At 55.7% G+C, this 26,768-nt stretch overlaps 1 protein-coding gene across 1 annotated transcript; it reads left to right on the top strand.

Annotated features, from left to right (window-relative positions):
* Positions 1-488: 488 nt before the first annotated feature.
* Positions 489-18,950, top strand: NGFR (nerve growth factor receptor). The gene is made up of 6 exons (XM_033091483.1): positions 489-673; positions 7,039-7,180; positions 10,415-10,774; positions 14,498-14,750; positions 15,925-16,085; positions 16,725-18,950. Exons 1-6 carry the CDS (start codon positions 605-607, stop codon positions 17,024-17,026), a joined length of 1,287 nt encoding a protein of 428 aa, XP_032947374.1. The 5' UTR covers positions 489-604; the 3' UTR covers positions 17,027-18,950.
* The last annotated feature ends 7,818 nt before the right edge of the window (positions 18,951-26,768 follow it).

Genomic DNA, 26,768 nt, shown 5'->3' with positions numbered 1-26,768 from the left:
CCTTTCCGTCCCTCCGTCTAGGCCTTTGCACTGGGAAGGGGCAAGGATAGGGGTAGGGTATGCACCAGGAGATGGAGGGCGGGGCGGGCAGTGGGCATTCTTGCTGATAAAGGCTGGGTAGGGAGCAGGGCACCAGGGAAGAAGCTGAATGAAGCCTGAGGCAGAGGAAGATGGGTAAGAGGGTGAATCCTGCGGGTGGGCGAAGCCGGAGGGGAACGGGGCTGCCGTGGTCCGGAGCGCACAGCATCCCGGACCCACGCGCCCTAGCGCAGGCCGGCCTCTGGGTACTGGGGCGAGGCGGGGGAGAGGCTATCAAGGCCAGGGCGCCGAGAAGAGGCAGCGGGGCGCGCGGGCGCGGCTCCGCGAACGCCCTCCCTCCCCCTCCACTACCCTCCCGGAGGCGGCAGGGCGGGCGGGCGCGGTTCCGGGGGTGGGCGGGGAGGAGGCGGGGCCGCCGCACTGGCTTCTCTCACCCCTCCCGCCCGCAGCCAGAGGGAGCGGAGCTTCGGCCAGCTCCGGGGGGCGGGCGCTGGAGCGCAGCGCAGCCCTATCTGTCCGCGGAGCGGACTAACTGGAAGCCGGGCGCTGCCGCGGGAGGCGGACGATGGGGGCAGGTGCCGCCGGATGCGCCATGGACCCGCTGCGCCTGCTGCTGCTTTTGCTGCTCCTGGGGGTGAGTGCTAGCCCGAGGGGAGTCCGCTCCTTCTGACAGGACCCGAACCCCGATGAGTTCAGGTTTCCCCGAGGGAAAACATAACAGAGCGTTGGGGTCCCAGACGCTGGGGATGGATGGCGGGAGAGGAGCTCCGATGCCAGGATCCACGGAGGAGCGTCCAGGGTTGTCAAGGCCAGAGGCGACCCAGAGATCCAGGGTAGGGATGTGGGCAAGAGGGGCGCACGGATGCGGGCACTCGGGTACCGCGGAGGTGTGTGTGGAGGAGCCGGGAGGGGTCTCTGAGGTGGGGGCCCCGGGGCTCTCGGATGCTTGGGTTCTATGGAGAGGACGCGTGAATGCCAGGATCTCGAGGCGACTTTCTCTGAGCATCTTGATTTCTGGAGGGTCGTGGGACGGAACCCAGGCTAGAGAAGAAGGAGGAATGAGATGGGGACTAGAGATGTGAGGGGCGAGCGGGGCTGGGGTGGGGAACCAGAGACGAAGGGACGGAACAATAGGGAAGGAGGCTGGAGCGACAGAGGGAAGCGGGCATCGGACACTGAAGACCTGACCAGACAATGGGGGGAGGGGCGTGGGAGGGAGAGCTTCGGGCGTGGGGGCTCTGTTGAAGAGAGAGAAGTGGATTAGGGAGAGCAGAAAAGGGACGACGGCGAGGGAGGCAGAGAGATGGAAGTAAACTGAAAGAGGACGGAGAAGGGAGAGTGGATCCGAAGGTGGTCGGGGCCCCACGGGTCCGCCGAGGGACCGCGGGACCAGAAGCGAGCGCAGAGGCACGGACGCTTCCCGCGCCTGTCGCGCGCTCTTTCCCGCGGCTTCGCCCAGTCCGGGAATTGCGGCTGGGAATCAGAGGCTGGGAAAGGAGCGCCCACTTCGCCGGGGCGAACCCTCTTCCCCGGTTCTCCTACAACCCGCGGGCTGCCCCGACGCGCTTCTTCTCGCGATTTGAAGCAGCGCGGCGGACCGGAAGGGATGGAGCTAGCGTCGTCAGATCGCATCTGGCCGCCGCCAAGTCTGGGGATGCAGGACGCGCCAGGCGGGGAATATCGGGGCAGCGCGCAGCTCTGGGCGGCGCAGGCGGCCCGCAGGGGGCGCTGCGGTGCGAGAGTTGTGCCCTCTGCAGCGGCGGGAGTCACTGGGGGTGTGTGCCGGTCCCCCATTAAGTTAAGTGACCCGAACGCCACGCTCGCGGTTCGCTCCGCTCCAGCGCTCCGGCAGGTCGGGATTCCGCCTGTGCCCCGCCCAGCTTTCGGATGAAGACGCTGAGCACCGAACCAGACAGAGGCGCTCAGACGCCTCGGACTGCGTCTCGGCAAAGGACTGCGGGTCCCCTTAAGCATCTAAGTCGGCCGTGTAGTTCTGACAAAATATTCAGGGTATGTGACCTGGTGTGTAGCCATGAACAGAGTTTCTTTGTAAGGTTTGGCAATGGAGGAGGTGTCCTCACTCTGCCTGCCATCTTCATCTCTCATCTGAGCATAGCGCCCCAGATCCCCGTTTTACAGATAAGGAGACTGAGGCTTTGAGAGTTTAAACAACTTGGCCAAGATCCCACAAGCAACCAGAGTCCTAGCTAGACTGCCCCTCACCTGATTCCCAGCTACCAGCTCCCCGCACCACTTAAGGGGGCAACCTGGGTTCCAGGTCGGATTAAGAGCTGCGTTTGTCGACGGGGTGGGCTTGACACGACCCCCAGAGTCAGGCCGGGTGGGCAGAGACCCTCTTCGGGCCCTGTCCCCTCCCCAAAGCTCAGCCCAGGTTCCCTGGAGCTGTCAGTACCTGTGGCTTTGTCTGGGCATTTGAGAGTGATTGCGGGCACGTTTGCTGACTAACGCCGCGGGGTAGAGATGCTCCTGGGTCGGCGGCGGGGGGTGCGGGGAGGTGGGACTGGGGCAGCCAGTAGTGCGGATCCCGGAGGGGCGAGGGGGTGGGCTCCGGACCCGGGTTGGAGAGAGTGTTCCCAGAGTGGAAAGAGGCGAGGAAGGAGGAGAGCTGGGCGTGGAGGGGCTGGGGAAGGTGGACGCGGCGCAGAATCTGCCGCCTGCAGCCCCTGCGGCTCTCGCCTCCGCCTCACCGCTGCTCTCTACGGGCTGGCTCTGCGCACCGCGGCGCTTCGAGTTCTTCCTGGGCCGCGGCGAGAGAGTGCTGAAACCAGAGCGCGTCCCGGCGGGTCGGCTGGCGGGCCGCGCCGGTAATGGAGGCACTTTGTCATTCAGACGTCTGTAACCGGAGCCTCGGGGATGGCTAATGCGCCTAATAGGGATGCAGCGAGGGCAGCAAATGGGAGGACGCGAGCGGCCGGGCGGGGGAGACGGCTTCGGGAGCGAAGGGGTCTCCACCCGTGTACCAGCCCAGTCCCACTCACGCGCCCAGATTCTTCTCTGGGGCTACCGGGTGGGAAGGCGGAATAATAAAATTGGTTGAGTGCCTACTGTGTGCCACGCACTGCCCTGAGTAATTTCTCTTCGGTTATTTAATCCTTAAAAGGTCCCAGCAGAGAAAATCTAGTTATTCACATTTTACAGTTGAAGGAGCTGAACCTCTCAGACTTTCAAGCACGAAACTAGGCTCTCCCAGTTAGTAAGTGGTGGTGTCCTGGGAATCCAGGATGCTTGGCTTGGAGCTTACCCCTTCCTCCGTATGCAGCCACTACTCCACCCCCTTCTAAATCGCGGAGGGACATGTGGCCCTGAACCACCACTAGCCCCAGAGATTAGATCAGTGTCCTATGCCCTTGACACCACAAAATTGGAACTGAGCCCCTTCCCCCAATGCAGTCCCTGCCCCCCTCTCAAAGCCTCGCTTCAGCCTCAGTAATTACCTCATGTCTCCTATCCCACACTCAACCCCACCCTAAGGGGGTGGAGGGCATGTGCCAGTGCCTCCCCTGGCTTTACATGGGCCTCAAAACACCCTCCACATATTTGAAAACGACCAATGGTGGTCATTTATGGCTCCATTCACCTAAGGAGCCCTTTGCTAAAGCTGGGGTGCATGGTTAGGGTTCATCACACTGAAGCATTCAAATAGTTTAACATTCTTCCAACTATTTTGGTGTGTTTTCTATTTTGTCCAGTTTTAATTTTTTAAAAAAAGATTCTTAAGTCAATTCACTTACAGGTACTTCCACCTTAGTTTTTTGAAAGCCTTGAAATGGCAAAAATAAAAAGATTGCAAACATTCTCAAAAATGGGACGAAATTGTTCCATCAAACTGGAAATAAGTGTAATTAATAAATGTATATTTCAGGCACTTGGCATCTGTCATTTTGGTAAATTGATCCTTTTGGAGCAATTAGCCTGGATCCTGGTCATCCTTCTCGGCTTCCCAAGATTGCCCCCGCTTGACCCAACACAGGGTGTGGCAGTGGCCATGCATCAGCCCATTTAGCAAAGTGACCTCTGTGGGTCTCAGTTTCCCCAGCTGTCAGGGGATGAAGACAATTCCTCAAGTTTTTCTCCCTCAGTATCATGGCTTCTGGAGTAACTGTTTGGGGTGACATTTCCTCTCACTCATGGGACTGTGACTCCCCACAGAGGTCAGGGACCATGTCTCATTGGAAACTCTTGTTTCAATGCTCAGTAAATAATTGTTGAATTCATTAACTTTAAGGAGAGCAATTACCCATCCTCCTTTGGTCCCCATGCCCTCTTCAGACTCCCTGGTGGCTAAGTCTTTCCTCATATCTATTCTGCCCCTTGTCTCTTAGGTGCTTTCCTCTTTTTGGGGCTGGCTAAGCTCTCCCCTCCCACTACCTCCCCCCCATGGTCAGCAGCTCACTCTCCCTAAGACAAGATACTTCTTTGATACTTAACATTTATTGAACTCCTACTGTACACCAGACAGATTTGTATAAATTATTTCATTTAATTTTCACAGCAACCCTGAGCAGTAGATACTACCAACAGTATAGCTCACACTTTTGACTCAGAAAGTTGCCCCCTCCTGGCTCAGAATCTACTTACACTCATTTTATACACCTTCCTACCAAGGCTAGTTACATACCGTGTTTCCCCGAAAATAAGACCTAGGCGGACAATCAGCTCTAATGTGTCTTTTGGAGCAAAAATTAATATAAGACCTGGTGTTATTTTACTATAATATAAAACCACGTCTTTAATATAATATAATATAATATAATATAATATAACACAAGGTCTTATGTTAATTTTTGCTCCAAAAGAGGCATTAGAGCTGATTCTCCGGCTAGGTCTTATTTTCGGGGAAACACGTTAGTTTCTAAAGATTCAATTAGACCTAATAAATTAGAATGGAGGGGCCACTGAGGTCACACTGGTAGCAGCAAGAATTGACAACTGTTATCTTGACAGGAATGGAGGAGGCAGAAAAAGTATTTTAAAAAGTTGACAGGAGAAGTCAGAGACGAAAGTGTGGTAATTTGGCGAAAAGAACACAAGGGCTTCACTGAATTGCAGCTCAGAATAATTGCTGGTGTAAATATTGAGTTCCTGAGTCATGAGGAAACCATGAAGATATGTTCCAGAGTCAGAGAACGGTGCAGCCACCATGGCTAAAATGGAAACCATTAGGTGATTAGAGCTGCCGAGCCTTGACTTTCGGGAAATTCGGCTATCCAGAAGTCATTCCTGGAGTTCCAATTAATTGAGGTCATATCATATTTTCATAATTCCACAAGCACACACGTTGGGTCCCTACTACGTGCCAGGTACTGTGTCAGTCCTGCCCTCAGGGAGCTGATAGTCCAGTGGGGACTCTGTAAAGTGTCAGATCAGACAAAAATAGTCAAAAGGGAGAACATGTAACAGGACAGCTCCACTTGATCTGGGAAGGGATAGGGACACAGGCCCATTTCCTTAAGGAAGTGATATTTAAGCAGAGCTCTACAGGATGAAAAGAAATCCGAACAGACTCTTCTGGAATCTCGCTAGCTAGCCTCCTGGGGGAAAGCCTGTATTTGGGACTCCACCCATCCCCAAAGCTTCTGGTTTGCAGATGTTCCCGGTTGTGTTCCTGCCACCTGGGAGGAGAGAGTAGTGGCACCCAATGTCCCCCTCCTATGCTACCTACACCTTCCCTGCTGGTCTCCTGAGGACCACAGGCTGCCTCCTAGACTGAGCCAATCTGTCCGGCCCCTGCCTCCACTGAAGCCTGGTGAGATCTCAGGATATCTTAAAAGACCGGAGGGAAGGGAGTGTTGTTGGCCACAGTCTGGTCAATGTGGAAGCAGAGGAATGTCCAAAATGACCATTAAAACTCCCCTCTGCTCCCATGACCTGAGAGCCCATACTTCCTTTTGGCATCAAATGGGAACTGCATGGTCTGGGGCCAGGGAAAGAGTCTTGGGAGTTTTATTAGACCTGCAGTTTGTGGTGGGTTTTTTTTTGCTTTTTTTTTTTTTTTAGGGAACAGAAATATAAAGCAAGCTGCCAGCAGCCCCTCCCTCTAGGGAATCTGGTGCTAAATCGTTCCATCCATGAGCAAAGATGCTTTGGCGGCAGGAATCTGACTCCCCTTTCCCCTAGATCCAGCGCCATTCCACTGAATGCATGGGGGGCAGGGAGGGGAGAAGGCTGGTGACTGGAAATCAAACCCTGGTGGAGCAGGGCTGCTGGGTGGTGAGAGCAGCCACTTTCTCATCATTGATAATAGGCGACACTTTCTCACATCTTGGCGCCAGACTCTTGCTGATTGGCTGGTCTTTGCTCTGGCCTTGGGCTGTAGCCAGCTCTATCTGTGCAGAGAGGTGAAGACTCAGGGGAGGAGAGCAAGGCGGGTCAGAGCTCCCAGTGCAGAGGATTTGAACCCAAGACCCCACCCCTCTGCCTTCCTATCTTGGGCATAGACTCCTCCCATTTGATATTTACATGTGGAATGATAGAATTAAGGACCTGGAACGCGGCCCTGCTGGCCTTTGTTAGTAAAGGGCTCCCCTCTGGGTAGATGCAGGCCTGCAGGGGTGCAGCTTAGCAAGTGGCATTTGGGCTAGATTTCGGCTTCCAGTTGCCCCCTTGGCGGGGAGCCCTGTGTCAGCTGCAGCCTGTCCAGCCATTCAATGTCCTTGCCCAAAGGGCCTCTGTGGGCCTCAGGCCACCCTCCCCATGTGGTATATCCTTGAGATTACAGGGTTGTTGTAAACCCAAAGCGAACTTTGAAGAGGATCAGCAAGGGAGGCTCTAACCTCACACCTCCAATAGCCTGCAGGGGTGCACTGTCCCCCACTGCCTTTCTTCCTGCCAGCTTTGATGTGCCTAATGCCTCCCTGGTGAGCTCATCTGGGCCCAGGTGTTTCCAATAGAAGGCTTTAGGAGGGGTTGTTTGAACCCTTGGAAGACTCCCCTCTCCTTTCTTTTGCCAGACTGACCTTCTGATCTCCCTCCACCCAGGTGTCACTTGGAGGCGCCAAGGAGGCATGCCCCACAGGCCTGTACACCCACAGTGGGGAGTGCTGCAAAGCCTGCAACCTGGGCGAGGGTGTGGCCCAGCCTTGCGGAGCCAACCAGACTGTTTGTGAGCCCTGCCTGGACAGTGAGTATAGGGTGGCAGTGGGGAGAGGAGAGAGGAATGGAATGGGGGGGCCGGAGACGAGCATGCCCGGTAGAGGCCTTACAAGTGCTCTGCTTCATGGCAGTCTCCTGCCCACCACTGTATGGGCACCAGAAGTGGGTCTGACACAGGATAAGAGGCAGAGAGGGGAAACTGAGAATGGACGAGGGAGGTATGCAGAGGGAGGAGGGGGACCTGATGAGGGATCCCCAGGGGAGCCCCTTCCCAGCCCCTAAGCAGAGAGGCCTGGTAGAAGAGTGTGGCCAGGTGGGAGGAGTAGCTGATGCTAAGACCAGCTAAAAATATCATCTGCACTGCAAAATCAATGGCTGCCACTTACCCTCGGTGTGCTTGTGGGGAGGGGAGGAGGATCAAATCCTGGCTGCCCTGGAGACTGACCTTGGGGGATCCTGGGAGGGTGTGGCTACCCCTCCCCCCAGGCCAACTGTTCTCTAGCCGTGAGCAAGGAAGCAGACCTTTCTGGAAGCAGCAGGGATGAGGGTTGGAGCTCTGTAAGGATGTCATTATTGTGGGGTGATGTCCGGTGGGGGAGGGGAGAGGGTACTGGTCATTCCTACCTGGGATATCCTTGGGGAGGGGAGAGAATCCAGATGGCAGGGGGATGGGCCCGTGGTCTGAATTCTGTGTATTTTTGAGTCAGGATTCTCAGCTCTGCTGGGTGCCCCCAGCCTCAGTTGCTGCCTTCAGACCAGGGGTTCAGTCCCCTTTTCCCGACCCTGCTCAGAAACCTGTCCTCACTGCCAACAGTCAGATCCTGCCTTCTACCCAGCACTCTGCACCATCTGGAGGGCCTGTGGGAACCATATTCAGCTTATTCTGTAATCATGTGGGGAACAAGGGTATAGGAACTGGGCACTCTGAACCCTCCTGCCAGCCTAGTCGGACCTCTGGATACCTCCCACCACCATCAACACATGGGCATCTATCCATTCTTCAAGCAACCCCATCTCACGGGTGTCCCTAAACAGTTTTCCTGTCTCTGTGCTTGTGGATCCTATAACTCCATCTGCCAGCAGAGGGATGTATGCGACTGGGTGGGATGACTGGACATCCTGCAGTGCCCTTGCCATCTGGCCGCCTGCCCTGGCCCTGGCCGAACAGGGTTTCCATCTCAGGGAAGGGTTGGCTAGGCATAGGCTACCCTGGAATCTCCGAAGTTTGTCTCTCTTACTTCCTAGACTCCAGCCCATGGCCTCTCCTCCCTGGATCCTAAGTTTCCCAGGATAGGACCCCACTCACCAAGGGCTGGGGTAGAGGGGCCTGGGAGAGGGAGGTTCTGGCATCTGCAGAGAAGAGGAGGGAAGGCAAGCTCAGAGATGATGGCAGGAATCCTCCCTCCCATTTCCTCCCTCTGTTCCCCTCCCTTTCCCTCCTCCCCCCCTTGCTTCCCACCAGCTGCCATAATAGGCTGCCTTTATAGGCCGCCTTTACAAGCCCACTTTATGGGATGGAGACCCCAGTGGACTTTCCCTCTATCCTCAAAATGTTTCCACAAGGAAACCCGTTAAGCTCCTACCTTCATTCTCTGCCAAAAAGACCACATTTTCCCACCCCCTAAAACCTTCTCCCAGGAGTTTTCTGCTAATGTTCTCATGGGTAGGCCCTCTCTTCCCCTCCTGGGTGACTAGATCCACTCTCTCCCGCACCCCCCACATGCCAACCGTATAGGCGCCTCTTGTTTGTATAATTGGACATCCTGCCTTGGCTGCTAATGTCTGGAAGTCCTTTCTGCTGTCTGACTATATCCCTGCTACTGAAGTTGACCATACTTATCATTGCCCACCCCACGGGGCCCAGCCTTTATGGGATTCCTGTTGTGTGTCAAGTGTTTTACGGTGGAATTTCATTTATTCATCACCACAACCCTGTGAGCCAGAGATATTATTCCCTATTTTACAGAGAAAGAAAAAAAGCTCAGAGAGGTTAAGTAAAACACCCAGAATCACACAGCTAAGAAGAAGAAGAAGTTTTGAATCCAGATCTGCCCAATCCCTAGGAAGGGAAACACAGGGGTCCCTCTGCCAGAACTGACTCTGTCGTCTCTTCTCCCCCAATTTCTGCACCTTTCACTTCTGTCTGTTTTTTTCTTCTTTGCTTCTCCATCTACCCCCACTCTCCAAGATAATGACCCTGTGCTCCATCTTGTCTCTTGGTGCCTTTAGAGAAAGTTAAGATCAGAGCCCACAACAGGACTGATTTCCCTACAGTGGCACGCTCATCCCTCTACTTCTGCTTCCTGATTCTGAGCAATCCCTCCTTCCTGGCTTCTCAGGTGGCTAAATCTATGCTCTTTCCGCCCTTGGAGCAAGAAGGCTACATCCTCTTAGACTCATATTGGTGTGAGTTCTCCACCCTGGGCTGGAAGGGGTGAAGATCTGCTCTGTGCCTCTCCCCTCTCTGTACAAGGAGGAGAGTACCCCGGCACCCCGGGTGTCGCTCCCCTTATTCTGGAGCTCACATCCATTCATTAAGAGCATGAGTCAAGAGTGAGCTTGGAAATCTCCCCTTTGAGAGGGCAGAGGATGATGTATGCAAGTCCTTCTTGCTTTCTAGTTTGAATCCCTCCTGCTGTACCTGAACTCGCTCTCCAGGAGTCCCAACCCCACCCTCAGCAGCCTGGAGGAGAGCCATGGGTGGGAAATTCTGCTGTCTAACTCCAGTCACTCCCATTCAGGCCACACCTGAGCCTCCACCTGTGCAGAGAGGCATAAAAGGGCAGCTGAGGCGGGGAGGCTCCCTGGTGAAGGCCCCAGGCTTGGGGTGGATTCACAACCCATCTTTGGCCTGCGGGGAGGGTTGGGTGAGACCCAGGCTCAGATTATTCCTTAATCTTGCTGGGAACAAGAGTACAGGGCTGGGAACTCTCTAAAAGGATTTGCCAAGAAATTTAGCAGGCATCAGTTTGCTACCCTTCAAAACCTCAGAGCCACTGCTTCCCGGGCCTGGAGAATGCGGCTCCCTGGTCCCCTTCCTCTTTCCCAGCCCGCTGACATGAGCTTTCAAAGATCTGGGATCAGGGACCTGAGGGGAGAAGGTGGGAGTCAATGAGGGGGACAAGGCTGAAGGAAGGAGTCAATGCCCTGGTGGGGAGGTTAGGTGGGGTGGGGAGGGTCTGCAGCCCCTGTGTCCCAATGCCCAAAGGGCAGGCAACTAAAATCTGGGCCCTCGCTCCCACGCTCATCCATTTGCCCTCAGGCGTGACGTTCTCCGATGTGGTGAGCGCCACGGAACCATGTAAGCCGTGCACAGAGTGCGTGGGCCTGCAGAGCATGTCGGCACCATGCGTGGAAGCGGATGACGCTGTGTGCCGCTGCGCCTACGGCTACTACCAGGACGAGACGACCGGCAGCTGCGAGGCTTGCCGCGTGTGCGAGCCAGGCTCGGGCCTCGTGTTCTCCTGCCAGGATAAGCAGAACACGGTGTGTGAGGAGTGTCCCGACGGCACGTACTCAGACGAAGCCAACCACGTGGACCCGTGCCTGCCCTGCACTGTGTGCGAAGACACCGAGCGCCAGCTGCGCGAATGCACGCGCTGGGCCGACGCGGAGTGCGAGGGTGAGCTGCTGCCGGCCAGCCGCAGGCGGGCATGGTGCTCCCTTGGGCAGGGGCGGGCAGGTCAGGTGTGGCCTTTAGACAGCCCCCGCCCTTTCTGAAACCTGATGGCAGCGGTGGCTCCGGCCTTTCTCACCAAAGGCCCCCTTTCACTCTTTCTTTTGGGCTGTGTTTGGAAAGCCCTCATCCTCCACCAGGCTGCAGCTACTACATTCTAACTCACTTTCCCGAGCTTTGCTAATCTGTGGCTGCCAGCTGGGGATTGGATAGTTGCAGATAAGCAGCTGGAAAGTGGCCACTGTGTCTGGAGCACAGAGCAGGACATGTTTGATCCTTGAGGCAGACCTTTTGAACTGGAAAAGAGGCTGGAGAACGCTCAGGAGTTGGGACCCTTTGGCTCTGAGGCCTGGCCTCCATCCATGGTGGTTTGTGGCTCTGGGACCTGGGATGGAATCTGCCTTGTCATTTGCTATCTGAACAATGTTAGTTAGGGGGGGTCACCCCTGCCTTGGACCTCAGTTTCCTCCCTGGTCATGTGGTTACCAGTGTTGTTGTGGGTTAGAGAAAGTGGCTGGCCCACTTCAACTTGTGTCTGGGGGAGGGAGCAACAGTCATTGTTACTGGTTAGTCAAGGATGGAGGGAGACTCAAGGATGGAGGGAGACTCCGGGAACACTAAGAAGGTGGGGGAGGGGCTTTGGGGTGAGGAAGAACGTGTGTGAGGACAAGGGGAGCAGCAGGCCTGGGCCCGGGAGCCTGAGGAGGAGAGGCAGGGTGCACATGGAAGGCTTAGCCCCCTGGGGTGGATAGGAGGGATGTGCCCCCCTTATCTAGGCACGGGCCCCAAGGAGATGGGCAGTTCTTGGGATGGGAAGAGGAAGCACCATGGCAGCCAGGGATCAGGGCAGAACATTTTTGGTCTCTGGTTGGTGACATCCAACTTGAGCAACGGATAGGCTTTTCCACAGCAGGGGGAGGTTGACAGTGCCTTTACTTTCGCTCCATCACTCTGTGATTGGGCACCCATTTGGCTAATTCCCTAACCCTCAGTGTACCCCTGACTCCCAGCAGGCAACAACACCTCCTTTAGGGAGCCCCGAGTTAGATGGAAGAGACAGCCTTTGCCCCAGTCTGAGAGAGACAAGGTCCCAGCACTTAGTTCCTAGGAGATCCCCCATTCTGATGGAGGCAGCACAGCCTCTGCCTTCAGTCAGACCCCAGTGGGGTGGGGAGATAGATCCCCTCCGTGGGGAGCTTCCAGTCTGACACTAGCTCCCACATAGCCATGCCTTCCTTCCACATCCTGTGATCTCTAGCTCAGGGAGCTCATGGTGGAGGGGACTGGTAAGCTGGGCTGAGGCCAGGTGTGTGTGCGAAGCTTTCCACATTGGGGTGGGGTGGGGACTGGGAGGAGGATTGGGGTACAGAATGTGGTGGCTCTAGTGGTGATTGGCCTGGGTCAGGAGACAGGCAAGTGGTGTCAGGTGCAGGGCAGGGCAGGGAGCGAATTTCAGCAGCTGGCAGCAGACAGGCACAGTTCCATGGGCAAGTCCAGACCAGCTGGTTGGGGGACTTAGGGGTGAGGTTAGAGCAAAGAGAGGTGGCTGGGGGAGGGGTGGGCTCTGCCTTTTGGGAAGTTCACAGATTCCTCCCAGATACCACCCCACTTTTCCAGCCACCCTGAAGGAGGAGGGTACCCCTGAGGGCTGTTTACTCCTGTCCCTCTGCCTCGTTCCACTTTAGCCTCTGAAGGGTTAAGTGTCAGCTCTGGGGCAGAGGGAACATTTCAGGAAATGGAATTTGATTCTTGGTTTGGTTGGCCCCCCCCCAGTGCATTGTACTTTCTTGCACATATACATTTCAGACGTCAACCTGGTGATTCACCCACCCTCAGGTTGAAGCCCCTCTACACCCCATTGCCCCAGTGAAATCTGGGTTTAGGAAGAGTAACCTGGTCCCTTTTTCTGCCCCCAAGTCTGGCAGCCCCCATTCAGGAAATGGCTGTCAGGACCTGCCAAGGGCTTAGCAGGTTGGAATGCTAGTGGACATGGCCACATCTGGAGCTCATCCCCCCACCCCCATCAGAGGGTATTGTTGGAGAAATGTGGGGAAAGTGCCCTGAAAATGCTGTCTTCAGCCTGCTCTGTCCCTTACGACCCTCTCAGCCCTTCCCCACTGCTCTCAAATCTCTGTGATGGCCTGATTCACCCCCACCCCCCACCGTACCTTCAGCCAATGGGTTGGGGTAACTCTCAGAGCTCAGGCTGCCCATCCAGCTGGCCCAGTCGCCTAGCAGCTCAAGAGAAGACCCCCCACCGCAGTCTAATGCCTTATCTGGGGCTGCCAATAGACAGGGCTATGTCTCCCCTACTTTCCACCCCACCCCCTCCACCCACTCCCAGAACTGACATGGGGAGGGGTGGGGGGAATGTTAGCCCCCTCCCCAATGCCAGCCAGATGGATTCCAGATTCACATCTGGGGGCCTACCCCTCAGAAGGTGCTGAAAATGGGGGCCTTTGAAGCATCTTTGTCTTGATCGGAGGAGGCTCAGGAGACCAGTGGGCAGCTTTGACTCCAACTTGGGTGGGCAAACTGGGGGTTGGGTGGGGCCAAGTGGGGAGCAAAGTGCCTTTCCCATCACCCCATTGGCATGTCCTGCCTGCTTTCCCTCCCTGCCCCAGGCATGGGAAGTGAGGACGGATAGTAAGGCAGCTCTGCCCAGACAGGTACCCCCAGGCCATCCAGAGCCCACAACCCGGGAGCCTACTGCCCCTGGCAGGGTGACAGAATGGAAACTCCCACCCACTGGTGCCAGGAGAAGGCGGGTGCCCTTCCTTCCAGGGAGGCTGGCAATGCCCGACTGGCATGAGAGGGCCTAGGTGGGTGGCAAGGCACAGTCTCCATCCCCCAAGGGGCTGGGCAGTACCTGCTTTGTAGGCCCTTTCTCCACCAGCAGCCTGCTTCCTTCCCAGGGAGAGTTCGGGCTGCCTGACACTGTCTTCCCTGGGTGGCAAGATCAGATTATGTGGGGGCCACGCAGGGCAAGAAACAGGCTAGCTGCTGTCCAGGACTGGCAGAAGGTAAGCAAGGCATCCAGGCACCCCACCTTGCCCAAGCCTGGAGCTAGGACATCAGAGACCAGAAAGGAGGCTGAGTGCCAGCTCTGGGGCGGTGGGGTGTGGCAGGACACCTCTCTGCATGGACCCGAGCGCACTCATCCTTTCTTAGGCTAGGGGTTACTGGGTTCATTGTGGCGACCTAGGGCTAGAGAAATTACACTTCCCGGAGTGATTCCAGCAGGAGGCACACTGGGGCCCACTGGCTCTTTGTGTGTTTACCCCCATGCTGGGCTTCTGGGCCCCCAGGGGAGGCAGAATAGATTTTTAGGATCACAGCTACCTCCGAGATGGAAGAGAGCTCAGTGGCCATCTCTCTTAATATCCCCATTCTATGGATAGAAAAATGGAGGTCCTGAGAGTTGAAGGGACTAATCCAGAGTCACACAGAAACAGCCAAAGGGGACCTAGGTCTCCTGATTCCCAGGCCCTTGCTCTTCTCCACCATCATAACATGCACGCAATGCCAGCCCTCACCCCTGAGCATAACAGCTGGGCACAGGAGCACCTGGAGCAGGCTGGGAACTTGGGAAGAAGCGCTGAGTGGGTCAGAACGTAAGGGGAGGGGCTGGGGAGAATGGGTCCTCATATCTGTCCCCCTTTCTCCCAGAGATCCCTGGCCGCTGGATTACACGGTCGACACCCTCAGAGGGCTCAGACAGCACGGCTCCCAGCACCCAGGAGCCCGAGGTACCTCCCGAGCAAGACCCCGTGGCCAGTACAGTGGCAGATGTGGGGACCACAGTGATGGGCAGCTCCCAGCCCGTGGTGACGCGCGGCACCACTGACAACCTCATCCCCGTCTACTGCTCCATCCTGGCCGCTGTGGTGGTGGGCCTCGTGGCCTACATAGCCTTCAAGAGGTGAGAAGGGGCACGGGGGACAGAAAGGGGAACAGACAGCAGAACCGCTGCCCTCAAGGTGGGGTTTCACTGGGACGGTGACCTGAAAATGCAGGCACTCTTTGAACTCAGACCAAGCTCAGCCTCACTCCCCACCAGCTGCCCTACTCCAGGGAGCAGCAGGTCAGCAGGAGGTAGGGGAGGGGGTCGTCCCTGTCCTGTCCCGGCACCCCTCCTTGACTCCCTGGCCCCCAACTACACACAGAAAGCTTGCTTTACCAGCTGCCTATGTCCTCGTGCCCTGAACCCCGTTTACCCACACAGCTCCCTGTGTATGCATGCATCTTTTCCTTCCCATGTCGTACTTGGGATGCTGTGGCACCCCATCCAGAAATCCAGGATGTGCAAGAACTCCTGGGAAGCCTTTTAAATGTTTAAATGCATTTTTCATTCTTTAAAAGAAAAATGATCAAAGTAACACATGCTTGTTTGGGAACTGTAAACAAGAGTAATGTCTTGTAAAGCAAAAAGCAAAACCCCCTTTTCCCTCCCCAAATCCTACCCCTCTCCTCATTGGAATCTGTTTGGATCCTTTCTAGCCATTTTCTGTGCATTTGTAAACACACGTACCTAAAACTTTTTAGTTATACGTAAACATGCAGGTTTTTTAAAGCATCGATTGGATCACATTATCCGTACTCTACAATTTACTTTTTCACTTACTCTCCCTCGGGAGAGGTTTCCTATGGACATAGAGATTGTCTGATCATTTGTAACCACTCATTTGATAATATGGATGGATCATAATTTAACCAGTCTCCCACTGATAAACATTGAGTTTATTTTCAGTTTTTTCTTATTGCTTATAATTGCAGAGGAAGTCTTTGCATACATCCTGTGCACACGTGCGAGTATTTTACAAGGGTAGACTCCTGGGAAGTCAGTTATTTAGGCCCCATTCAGTCCATGAACGTGCATTGAACACTTGCCGTGTGTACCACGCCCTGGGTGCCACTCTGCCCTCCCGGTGCTTTCAGTGTAGATCAGGGGCAGCTACGTAGAGAAAGAAACTTAGTGCTATGGCGGGGGTCCTGGTTGGGCACCTGCCATGCCCCGGGCCCCCACCCGTCAGAGCATAGATGCCGTAGCCCCGTGTATCTCACACCCTGAGACCGGGCCTGTCCTCTGGCTCCAGGTGGAATAGCTGCAAGCAGAACAAGCAAGGAGCCAATAGCCGGCCTGTGAACCAGACGCCCCCACCCGAGGGAGAAAAACTCCACAGCGACAGCGGCATCTCTGTGGACAGCCAGAGCCTGCATGACCAGCAGTCCCACACGCAGACGGCCGCAGGCCAGGGTGAGCGGCAAGGCCGGGCAAGGGGCTGACGCAGGGCCATCAGGAGTGATTCAGAGCAGACTGTAGGAAGCACAGCCTGCCAGAGGGGCTGCGTCCTGGTGCCTCTGGGTAGGATGGGAGAGTCGGCTGAGGGAGGGGGCGGGGGAGGTCCTTTTCAGTGGAATGACTTGGAAATGCAGGCTTTGACAAATTGGAGCATCCAGACTCATCAAGCTAATTGTCCCCCCAGGGCTAATTACTCTCCCAAGTGGCTGCAATTAGCCTTCTGCCCTGGACTTCTGGGGAACAAGTAGTTAATTATGTCCCCTAATTAGTGGCCCATAGGCCAGCTCCGGGACACTTGCTATCCTTGAGTCTGGGACTGAGAAGTTCCATCTCCTCCTCTGCCTTGATTAATTGCTGGGGGGCAGGGAGGGGGGCTAGTGGTGGGAGGGGGATGAGAGTCAGCATCCCCTGGCCCCTTCACAGCCCAGCTCCCCACCCTGCATCTCATCTTGGCCATCCCTCTGCCTCTAGCCTCTCAGGGCTTTCCCAGGTTAGGAGGACAAATGCCTTGGCCCTTCTCGGGTCTTCCCTGGCCCCCCGAGGGGGAAAGTGGGCCCATCGGGTAGTGTCTGACTTCCCCTGGGTTCTTGGCAGCCCTCAAGGGGGATGGAGGCCTGTACAGCAGCCTGCCACCAGCCAAGCGGGAGGAGGTGGAGAAACTGCTCAACGGCTCTGCGGGGGACACCTGGCGGCACCTGGCAGGCGAGCTGGGCTACCAGCCTGAACACATAGACTCCTTCACCCATGAGGCCTGCCCGGTCCGTGCCCTGCTCGCCAGCTGGGCTGCCCAGGACAGCGCGACACTTGATGCCCTCCTGGCCGCCCTGCGTCGCATCCAGCGCGCCGACATTGTCGAGAGCCTGTGCAGTGAGTCTACGGCCACGTCCCCTGTGTGAGCTGCCCTGGGAAGCCCTGCCCTGCCCCCACATTCTGAGGACTGATGCTCCAGCCTACCCCCACGGGCCAGCATCAGAGCTGAGCTCCTCTGGGCAGGGCAGGGGAGCCCGGGCCCCTAAACCAGCCCTGTCACTGCTCCCACGTGGTCCCACAGCTTCTGATCACACCCCCTCTGCAGCGCCAGAGTGCCCCTACTGCCTCTCCCACCCTGTCCCTGTCCCCTCACCATCTCAGGCCTTCTGTTTCCTTCGCCCTATACTTCTAGGTGGGCAAGGCCTTCCCACCTTAACAGGTGTCATACCTGAGGGGTGACGCCGGGGATGGTGTTAGAGGTGATGACGAGGCCCCAGACACTCAGAGGGAGACACTAAGGAACCAGAGCCATGGACTCTACACTGTGAACTTGGGGACCGAGGGAGCAGCATCGCTGCCTCAGCCCCCCTCAGGCCTCCCCTCTGGCCTAAGATGAAGAAGATCAGAGGCCTGACAGAGCTGGAAGGGGGTTTTAAAACTTAGTCCACCCCCTCATTTTACATACTGAAGAGTAAGGCCCAGAGAGAGGCAGTGGCTTGCCCAAAGCCACCCAGCAATGGGGTGGCCAAATATGGGCGGATCCCCTCCTCTCTGAATGAGGAGCACAGGCCTGAGTTTTGCTTGAGGGCTAGGAGAGGGGGGCCAGGGAGACCCTCTAGGAAATATGTCCTGTAGCCAAATCCCGCCCACTCTCCACCATCTCCAAGCCTGTCCAACCCCGGTGGAGACGGGATGCTTTACCCAAGGCCTGGTCCCGTGATCCATTATGACCTGAGTCAGGTTTGGGGTTTGTGGAAAGGGGCGCTACTTCCCTCTGCCTGCCCCGCTCAGGTGTGTCGGTGTGGCATCTGTGGTGTGGCCCAATCTGTAGGTACCCTCCATCCTGGCACAGACCCAGAACCAACACAGGCCGTGTCTTTTCCTAGAGTCAGTCAGGGACTAAGGAGCCCCCCCAACCTGCAAGACAGATACACACACACACACACACACACACACACACACACACACACACGAGATGAGAAATCTTTTCTCCACAAGTTCTTTCTCTCGGGCTGGGACCGGATCCTGCCTGGGGCAGCTGCCAGAGAAGCATCACAGGGAATTGAACTCTGCTCTCTCTCTTCCCTCGCCCCCGGGTTTGGCGGGCCAAGGACAACTGAGGTTGGAGCTGGCGCCTGTCTTCCAGCAAGGGCCTGCTCCCCGCATCCTCCTCTTCCCTGCAGGCATGGATTTGGCTGGGCCCCGAAGGTCGTGATGAAGAAAAACGGACAGTGTGGGAATGCAGCAAGAAGGAACTGAGACTGTAGCCCCTAGAGGGTCTCTCCCAAGTTTAGAGGACCCTACAAAGGACTGTTTTCCCCCTAGCTTGGTGCCAGGAAGGGGCCCGGAGGTCTCTCCTGGCCTGTTTTGCTTGATGTTGGAATGAGAGTGGCTCCCCTCTATTTAGCATGAACGAGCCCCAAGCAGGGTGTGCACTGACGGCCACCCCTTCCCCTGCCCAGGTGCTCCCAGCCCTGCGTGAGGGACTGGACACGTCGTATGTAGATGGCATTTCTGGGATTTCAATCTGTGAAGAGAGGAAAAAACTCACCTGCTGGCCCCTCACCCGTGCACCTAGGAGTGGACAGAGTCTGAGTGTATTTATTTCCCTCCCCAGCAGTTGGGGAGGGGGTTGGGGGTGGCAAGTATGTTTTAGCATGTGTTTGGTTCTGGGGCCCCACCTGTCTCCTTTTGGGCCGAGATGGAACCCTTTTGGCCCCCTAGCTGGTGGCTGTGAGCTCCAGACTCCCTGACACCTTCCCTTTGCATCCTGTGTAACCATTTCTTGGGCCCTCCTGAAACTTACACATAAAACATAAATGATGAACATTAAATAGCAAAGAAAGAAAATTAGTGCAAAGATTTTCTGGAAACACACATGGTTTGAGTTGGTGGGGATTGTATGTGTGGCAGGGACCCAGGTGTAATTTCCAACTCAGTTTCTGTCCTGTTTCCCCTTCCTCCCTCCACACCAAACGGGAAAGTTTTAACAGAAATCCAGCAAATTCACATGTGTCACCATGGAGTTATTTTAAGTGGGATAGGGAAGGAGTGGGGGCCCTTTGCCCCCAGATCTTGGAAAGGGAAAGTGAAAATGGCCACGTAGGAAGCCAGCCAGCTGTGAACTTGACCAGATGTCAGAAATGAAACTGACCACAGGGGAGCCAGAGGCATGCTAGAAGGGTCAGGTCACACCCCACTGCTCCCAGCCACCCACATGGCCGAAGAAAACTACCCCTACACACACACACACACACACACACACACACACACACACACACACACAGGATCTGGCTCCAGATGGCCTGACAGGAGCCTGGCTGGCCCAGCCTGGAGTTAGGCAGGCCCCTCCTGGAGTTAGGCAGGCCCCTCCCTTGTGGCTTTCCCAGGCAGGTCCCAGTCCTGGCTTCTGCCAGCCTGGGTTTGAGCCCTGCCTGGCTCATGCCTGGGAGCTCCCAGGGCTTCATGGTTTCCAGCCCCAGGCTTGTTCTCTACTCTAAGGCTGGCCCAGAAGCTGGTCAGAGCTGCTCAGTCCCTGCTGGTCCTTTGGCCAGGTCCTCTGGTGATTGGCTTGTGGTGGTTGGGGAAGGCACAGGCGGCTTTCTCTTCCCAGAAAAAACAGGAAACAAGCCTTCCTGATCTCAGGATCCTGGGAGAGGCCAGCCAGGCCCCCGCCAAGAGTGAGGCATGAGGTGGAGGGGCGCTGTCTTCCATCTCCCACCTCCAGGCTGGGAGGCTTTGAGGAAGGGGGTAGCTATGGAGAGGAGGAGAAATGATGCTGGTACTTGGATAAGTACCCCCACCCAGTGGGATGGAGAGGTAATCTCCGTCTTGAGGAAGCCTCCCATCTGATGGGGAGACACAGTCCAGACTTGATACCTCTACCCTGAGGAGGGAGGCACAACTGCTGTCCTAAGGGAGCCCCATTCTGGTGGGAGAAACATCTCTGATTTTGGGGGTGAGGGCAAGATGCTGCCTGTGGGAATAAGGGCGACACAAATCCCTGCCTTCAGCGATCTTCCATTCTCCAGAGGAGACAGCAGACAGACCCTCTACGGTGTGTAGTGCCATGCTAGGGGTGAGCAGAAGGGGGGTGTCCCAACCCAGACCCACCCTTACCAAGGGTTAGGGAAGGTTTGTTAGCAAAGACATTGAACGTGAGCCCTTAGGGATGGGTGGAGTCAACAAGCCAGGGAGGAGAGTGTTCCTGGCAGAGGAACCAGCTCTGCAAAATCCCGGACGAAAAAGGACGAGAAAGGACGAGCACATAGGGTTTGGGGAAGCTCCTGTGCCCAGAGCCCGGAGAGTGAGCAGAGAGGTCACTGGGGCCAGATGGAGAAGGGCTTATAAAGAGATCCGCGAAGGTGTCTGTGCTACGTTCTTAGAGCACTGTGGAGCCACTGAGGGGTGTTGAGCAGGCGGGTGCCAGAGAGATTTCCAGTTTAGAAAGCACTAGCTCTGGCTGCAGTGTGCAAGGTGTGGCAGGATAGGCTGGGAGGTGGTCAGTGGTGGCCTGACGTACAGAAAGGACCACAGGGATGGTGAAAAGAGGGCATCCTAAAAAAGCTCCTCCAAGCACACCAGCTTGGGTGGGCGGCACAGAGGTGACTGACACTGGCCTAGAGCTCCAGGGGGGAGGGGGACAGAGCCTGAAAAGACATCATACCAAATATTTTCAAATCCCCACCCCCGCCCTCCTCCAGCCTAACCTCTAGCCCTCCTTCTCCCATTCCCCCATGAGGGCTAATGAAAAGGCTTCGTGGGCTTCCCATCTTTAATGCGGCCTCTGAGGGCTGCATGAGGCCCCTGCCAACTCCTCCGGACTCACTGCCTTGCTCCAGCCATCCCCTTCCTCATTCTCTGTGCTGCCCCAAACCAGCCATCTTACAATTCTTCAGCTTCAGTGTTCCCTGTAGCCACAAGGCCCGGGCACATGCGGCCCCTTCAGTCGGAAACACTCTCCCCAGTTACTTCTCAGTTCAGTGCTTCCTCGGGGAAGCCCTCACCATGCTCTGGACCAACATCAGGTTTCTCGATTCCAGAGTTAGAGAACACCATGTTCCACTCCTTCTGTTTAGACCACTTCTCTCTCTTTGCAATTAGGCACCCGTCTGAGTGATTATTTGATTACTGTAAACTCCAGGAAACCAGAGACAGGATCTGGTTTTGCTCACTTTCTAATCTTCAGCACCTTGCCTGGCATATAGCTAACACCCAATAAAACGTTGTTGACTAAATGAATGAAGTGCTCTAAAGCAGCACTGTCCAAGGGGAACAATGCAAGTGACATATGTGAGTTTCAATTTTGTACTAGCCACACTATGAAAGTGAAAAAGAGACAGACGAGATAAACGTAATAATATATTGCATTTAGCCCAATATGTCCAAAGTATTATTTCAACATGTAATCAATATTTTAAAATTAGTAATGAACTATGTTCCATTGTTTTTCCTACTAAGTTTTCAAAATTCAGGGTGTATTGTACTCGTACAGCACACCTCAGTCTGGTGCTCAGGAGCCAAGTGCCAAGTGCCAAGTGCCATGCCACGTGCTCAGGAGCCGCGTGTGGCTGTGGCTCACATCGGGAAGCTCGAGAAGGAACTCATTCTGAGCCAACCCCGGGCTCAGAGATCACATACACGCCCCGTGCTTCTTCCTGTGCCATCAGTCTCCTTGGACTCCAGGCCTTTAGTTCTCCCTTCCCACCCCACCCCTACCCACAAGGCCTCTCTCCTCACGTCGTTCAAGCCAGGAAACCTCTTTGTCGCTTTCATTCTCTAGGCCAGAGGATGAGACACTTTATCTTCACTGGCCCATCAGAGCCTCTTCCCTTCCCCTCGTGCCTCCCGCCCCTCTTTCATCCAGTGCATTGAAGCCGAGATGAGACTTGGAACAATGTGAAAAGCCTCTACATCCAGTGGGGAGGGGTGTGGTGGGGGCCACGGAGCCTGTAGCCCGGTGCTCCAGGGAAAGAAGGAGCTGGGCCAGAGTTGGGGTCAGGAGAAGACATTTCCCATGATGCTCCAGGCTGGGGGGTCTGCTGACCATATGCCTGGGGGAGGCGGCTCCTCAGATAATGCAAAGCAGATTCCTCCCCAACTTTGTGGCAGCTGGTGGGCAGGAGGCCAGGGAATAAGACTGAGCCCCAAGGCGTCTGGGTACAGAAAAGCCGAGGCGAGGAGGGCTCCTTCAGCCTCCTACCCCTCTTCTCTGACTGTCCCAATACCCTCGCCCTCATGCTGACCCATCCCAGCTACGCTACGTTCCTCTTCGGCAATCTGCCTGCCCTGGGCCCTGCTCCAGATGCCAGCTCACTCTCCAGCTCTGTCACAGACCCCCAGTTCTCAGCACACATCCTGGGGGGCCGCGGATGCAACACCATCATACAGACGGGCACCCAGTATTCTTCCCAAGGCAGACCGTGAGCAGCCCTTTCAACCCCACACAAAGAAAGGGTGATTCCTCCCAGGCTCAGTTGAAAGTTAGAGCTTTCCCTATTTCCACATCTCAATTCTACCTATTCCAGTCATGTCAGAGGAGAGGCCAGGAACGTTTCCCTAAGGCTCCATCATGGGAGAACATTCAGGAACATTCCGACTCTCACCCCCCCATTCCTCCTAGGGCACTGGGTCCTGCCCTCTTCCCACAGCATCCGGGCACTTTCCAATCCCTGTACTCTTTTCCTGGCGATCCCTGCTCCAGCTGTTTCTAGCTGCATTCCCAAAAGGCTCCCAGGAAAGGTGGGATTGGGTCTCCTCCCTGCACTGACTGCTCCCTTTGAAAAAGTCTGGGAATGCTCCACCCCCTTCCCATATTCTAGTGACTCATAGAACCTGGGGGTCCTGTGTTATTTAGTGGGAGCCTGATGTCCCCTGAGAAGCCCTCAACACTCTCTGGCCTGGGCCTGGGGCTCGCTGTCCACATTGCAGGGGCCAAGGCCCAACCCATGGCCTGAGGCTCCATCAGCAGCCCAGATGGTTCTCATCTACTCCTGTGGACCTTGGGATGCCAGCAGGCCACACCGTAGAGCCGAAGGAGGATGACCTCTATGACTCCTGGGGGATGATGCCGAGCTCCAGCAGCCAGCCACCTGGGAGCTCCCCTCTTCTCACCCCATGTACCAGTTTGGATTCTTTGTAATACACCAGGGAGAAAACCCAACCCAAGGTGGTTTGAGGAATTTACTGTCTGTGGGAAATGAAAGGTCCAGCGGGTAGGGCTGGCTCTAAGCCCAGCTTGATTCACGGGCTTAAACAACATCCCAGATTCCAGTTTCTCCTTCTCCATCTCTTGCCTCTATTTTCTCCCATAGACAATTCAGGTTGAAGCTTGTGGGAAAGAAAACACCTCAGTCCTAGAATCCAGGCGAAAGTCTCCAGGTGTTTTTTGGTTCGGATTGGCCATCCCTGGGAATCGTAATCCCTGATTGACCAAGGCCAGGGGACAAGACTGAGCCCCAGGCCGCTGGTACAGAAGGTCCTTTTCCAGGGCTCCATGTCTGGGGCAGGGCTATGCCCTGCCTGAAGCATGGGGACTGAGAGTGGGGGACATTGAGGTTCAGTTACAAAGGTGGGGACCAAAACAGCAAATGTAGCCTCATCTTAGATGGATCTTTCCTCCTCACTGAGCAAGCTGAGCAAGACTCCACCCCCAAACCCAGGTGTGTCTTTCACTAAGAATCACCAGGAAACAACATGGATATAGAGATGCAAGAGCATCCAGGAGGCACTGGGGATCCAAAGAGGGAGGAAGTCCTCACGGCTGTAGGGACCCAGGAGGGTCCTGAGGGGAGGCCTTGATCTGAGCTTTGAAGGATGGACAGGATTTAGATTGTGGGGATGGAAAATAGGTGGAGAGCATATTTTTAGCAGAGGAAATAGCTGAAGCAAAGGCACCAGAATGGGGAGTGGGGAATAGTTAACTTTGATTGGCATAAATACTAAGGGGAACGAGGTGAAAATTGGGCCAGGTCTAGCAGGGACCAAAATGCCAAGTGAGGAACTTGGACTGGACAGGGAGCTACTGAAGTTGCCTGGGCAGCGGAGTATTCTGGAAGGAGGAACTAGAGGCAGGAAAGCCAGCTGGGAGCTTGGTGCTTCAGGCACAGGAACTAGCGGTGGGGAGGAAAAGAGGGAAGCAATTCAGGAAATATTAAGAAGGGAGCATGAGCTCGCTTTGGCACTGGGTCAGATGGGAACTAGCAAGGCAGAGAGGAGTCTACATGACTCCTAGTCTTCAGCTCTGGCAGCCGAGGGGAGGAGCAGCAGGCTTTTGTAGAGGACCAGGAATTCCCTGTTGAGTTTGAAAAGTCTGTGGGACATTCAGGGAGAAAGGCAGGAGGCATGGTTATACAAGTCAGGGAAATTTCAGGGCTCCAGGAAATTCCAGGGAACGTTTTTAAAACCATCTGCCAGCCACTGGGTGAGGTCCCCACAAGACAGAGGGAGACAGTGCCCTGGTAGCCAAGGAGAAGGAGGAAGCAGAGACGATCAAGAAGGGCCAGTGAGTTGGGGGGCCTGGATCTCGCAGCATCAAAGGAGCAAGTTTCCAGGAGGCGGCAGCTGGTGATGCCTAATGCAGGTGCTGCAGGGAGCTCTGGGAGGGAGAAAGCTGTGATGTGCCACGGATTGGACTGTGGGGGGTGCCGGAGACAGATGCCAGTGGTTGGAGGAGAGGGTGGAGACTCCCCTGCGTATAAGAAAGCTTCTCCTAGAAGCTTTGCTGAGAGGGGAAGGAAATAGGGCCTTCCCTGGGACAGGGAGGGACTTTTTGGGGGGGAAGAGGAGGTAAGATGTACCTGCATGGTCAGGGAGTTTTAAAGTCTCAAGCCGGCTACCCAGAGCCATCCCGCTCAGCTTGGACTCCACAGCCTAGTTCCACCAGCCCAGCCCTTCTGTGTGAAATTCCACAGCCTCAAGGGTCCAAGCCAGCTGAAAGGGGTTCAGCTTTGGTTCTCAGGGTCCTACCTCTCTTGTCGCCCAACCTTCTTGCCCTCTACGCCGCAACCATTCTTCAGTCCCGCTCACCTCCATCTCACTGCCACTGGTGCAGGATTAATCAGCAAGAACCAGTGCCTTGTTCTCAAAGGAGCTCAAAGTTCAGTTAAAATGCAGAGGGAAATGGTCTAAAAATCTAAATGGGATTGGATTCTGCCAGGAGAACTACAACCTAGACCCCTGTCCAAATGCCACCTCTTTGAGACTTTAATAAGCAACCATTAGGCCCTGCGTGTGAGATCCTCATTCCATCCCTTCCAGGGGAATGGCTGAAGGCCAGGGCAGGGCTGAAGAAGCTGCCAGAATCACAATAGGTTTATGCAGAAGCCACCTTGGCAGCTCTGGGCACCAAGCCCCGCCTCTTCCTGGGGTAACACATGGGGTGGGCACGGGCCCAAAGAATGCCACATGCCTGTCAGGCTGGAGCCTGCCTCATACCTCTCCAGGGAGGCTGCCAGGAGCCCTTAGAGGAGGGCAAACTCAGAACAGTGACTCAAGTGAGGGGTGGGGGCTGGGGAGGGAAGGCCCGATTGTGGCACCACCCCTCTGCCAGGTGCCTGGCTAGTCAAGGGAAGGGGAAGGAGCACGGCTGCCAGGGGCAGGGGCTTGGCTCCCCCATCTGGGAGAATGGCGGTGCCTTCTTGGCAAGAGAGAAGTCTTCTTGGTAGACTGGCATAGAGGCTGTCTCAGGCTGACCTAAACTCAGATTTGATGCCCAAATGCCAAGCAGCCCTCCATCAAAGAAGAGCCTCCATTGAAGACAAAGGGGTGGCCATAGTCCAAGCTTTGGGGGATGTGCCCTTAAGGCCTGCAGTGAGGATATGGGGAGGCGGAGGGGGTGTTAGTGGGAGCCATAGTCTGATTCCCTGGACTCTGGGTCCCAAGCCTATCCTCGAGGTGGGGGAGAGGCCCTGGAGACCGTAGGGGACCCTAGGGGATAGGGGCTAACCTAAGCCACTTAAGTGGGTGAACCAAGCCTGTTAACACCGCGCCTGTTAACTGGGGCCTCTGAAGACACTGCTTAATGATAACAAATGACATTTTAAACTTTATAAAGTACTTTCACAGCTGTAATTTCACATGACTCATAAATCCTGCAACAGAGGTACTATTGGACCCACTTTATAGATGAGACAACTACCGCCCCGAGATTTGCCTAAAGCCACCTGATAGTAAGTGCAGAGCCCACCTGGGAGCCATGTCTGTCCCCTAGCACCCTCACCTCTTGTTCTCCCCCCATGCTAGGACGACTCCGCTGCTGCTGCCCGGGGACTGAGGGTGGAAGTGGTTGTAGTGAGGGTGGAGTGGAGATGAAGGTGGGGGCAAGGGGCTGATCTGGGGAGGCGGGGAGCCTGGGGTGGGGACTGGAATTCAGACAGGGGATAGAGGTTGAAGATAAGCTGACCTCATGTGGGTATTTCCAAAGGCTCATTTCCCTTCCAAAATCCCCTACCCCGTCCTGCAAAGAGTGGCAGGGACAGCTGGAACCCACAAGGGAAAGAAGAAAGGGGATCCCTGTTCAGAGCCTGGTGTCTTAACCTTGGTGCTGCCACTAGCACCCCCTCCCCTCTGCTCCCAGCCCCCCACCCAGGCTGCAGGAGGCTGGCGCCACGGAGAGCCTGGCAGAGAGCCACACAGACCAGGCCTGGTGGAGGGGGCAGAAGCTCACCC

This window comes from Rhinolophus ferrumequinum, chromosome 21 (assembly GCF_004115265.2).
Source record: "Rhinolophus ferrumequinum isolate MPI-CBG mRhiFer1 chromosome 21, mRhiFer1_v1.p, whole genome shotgun sequence".
Classification (NCBI taxonomy): Eukaryota; Metazoa; Chordata; class Mammalia; order Chiroptera; family Rhinolophidae; genus Rhinolophus; species Rhinolophus ferrumequinum.
The sequence above is the reverse complement of the archived record's forward strand: the minus strand, read 5'-3'. Positions and strand labels throughout refer to the sequence as shown.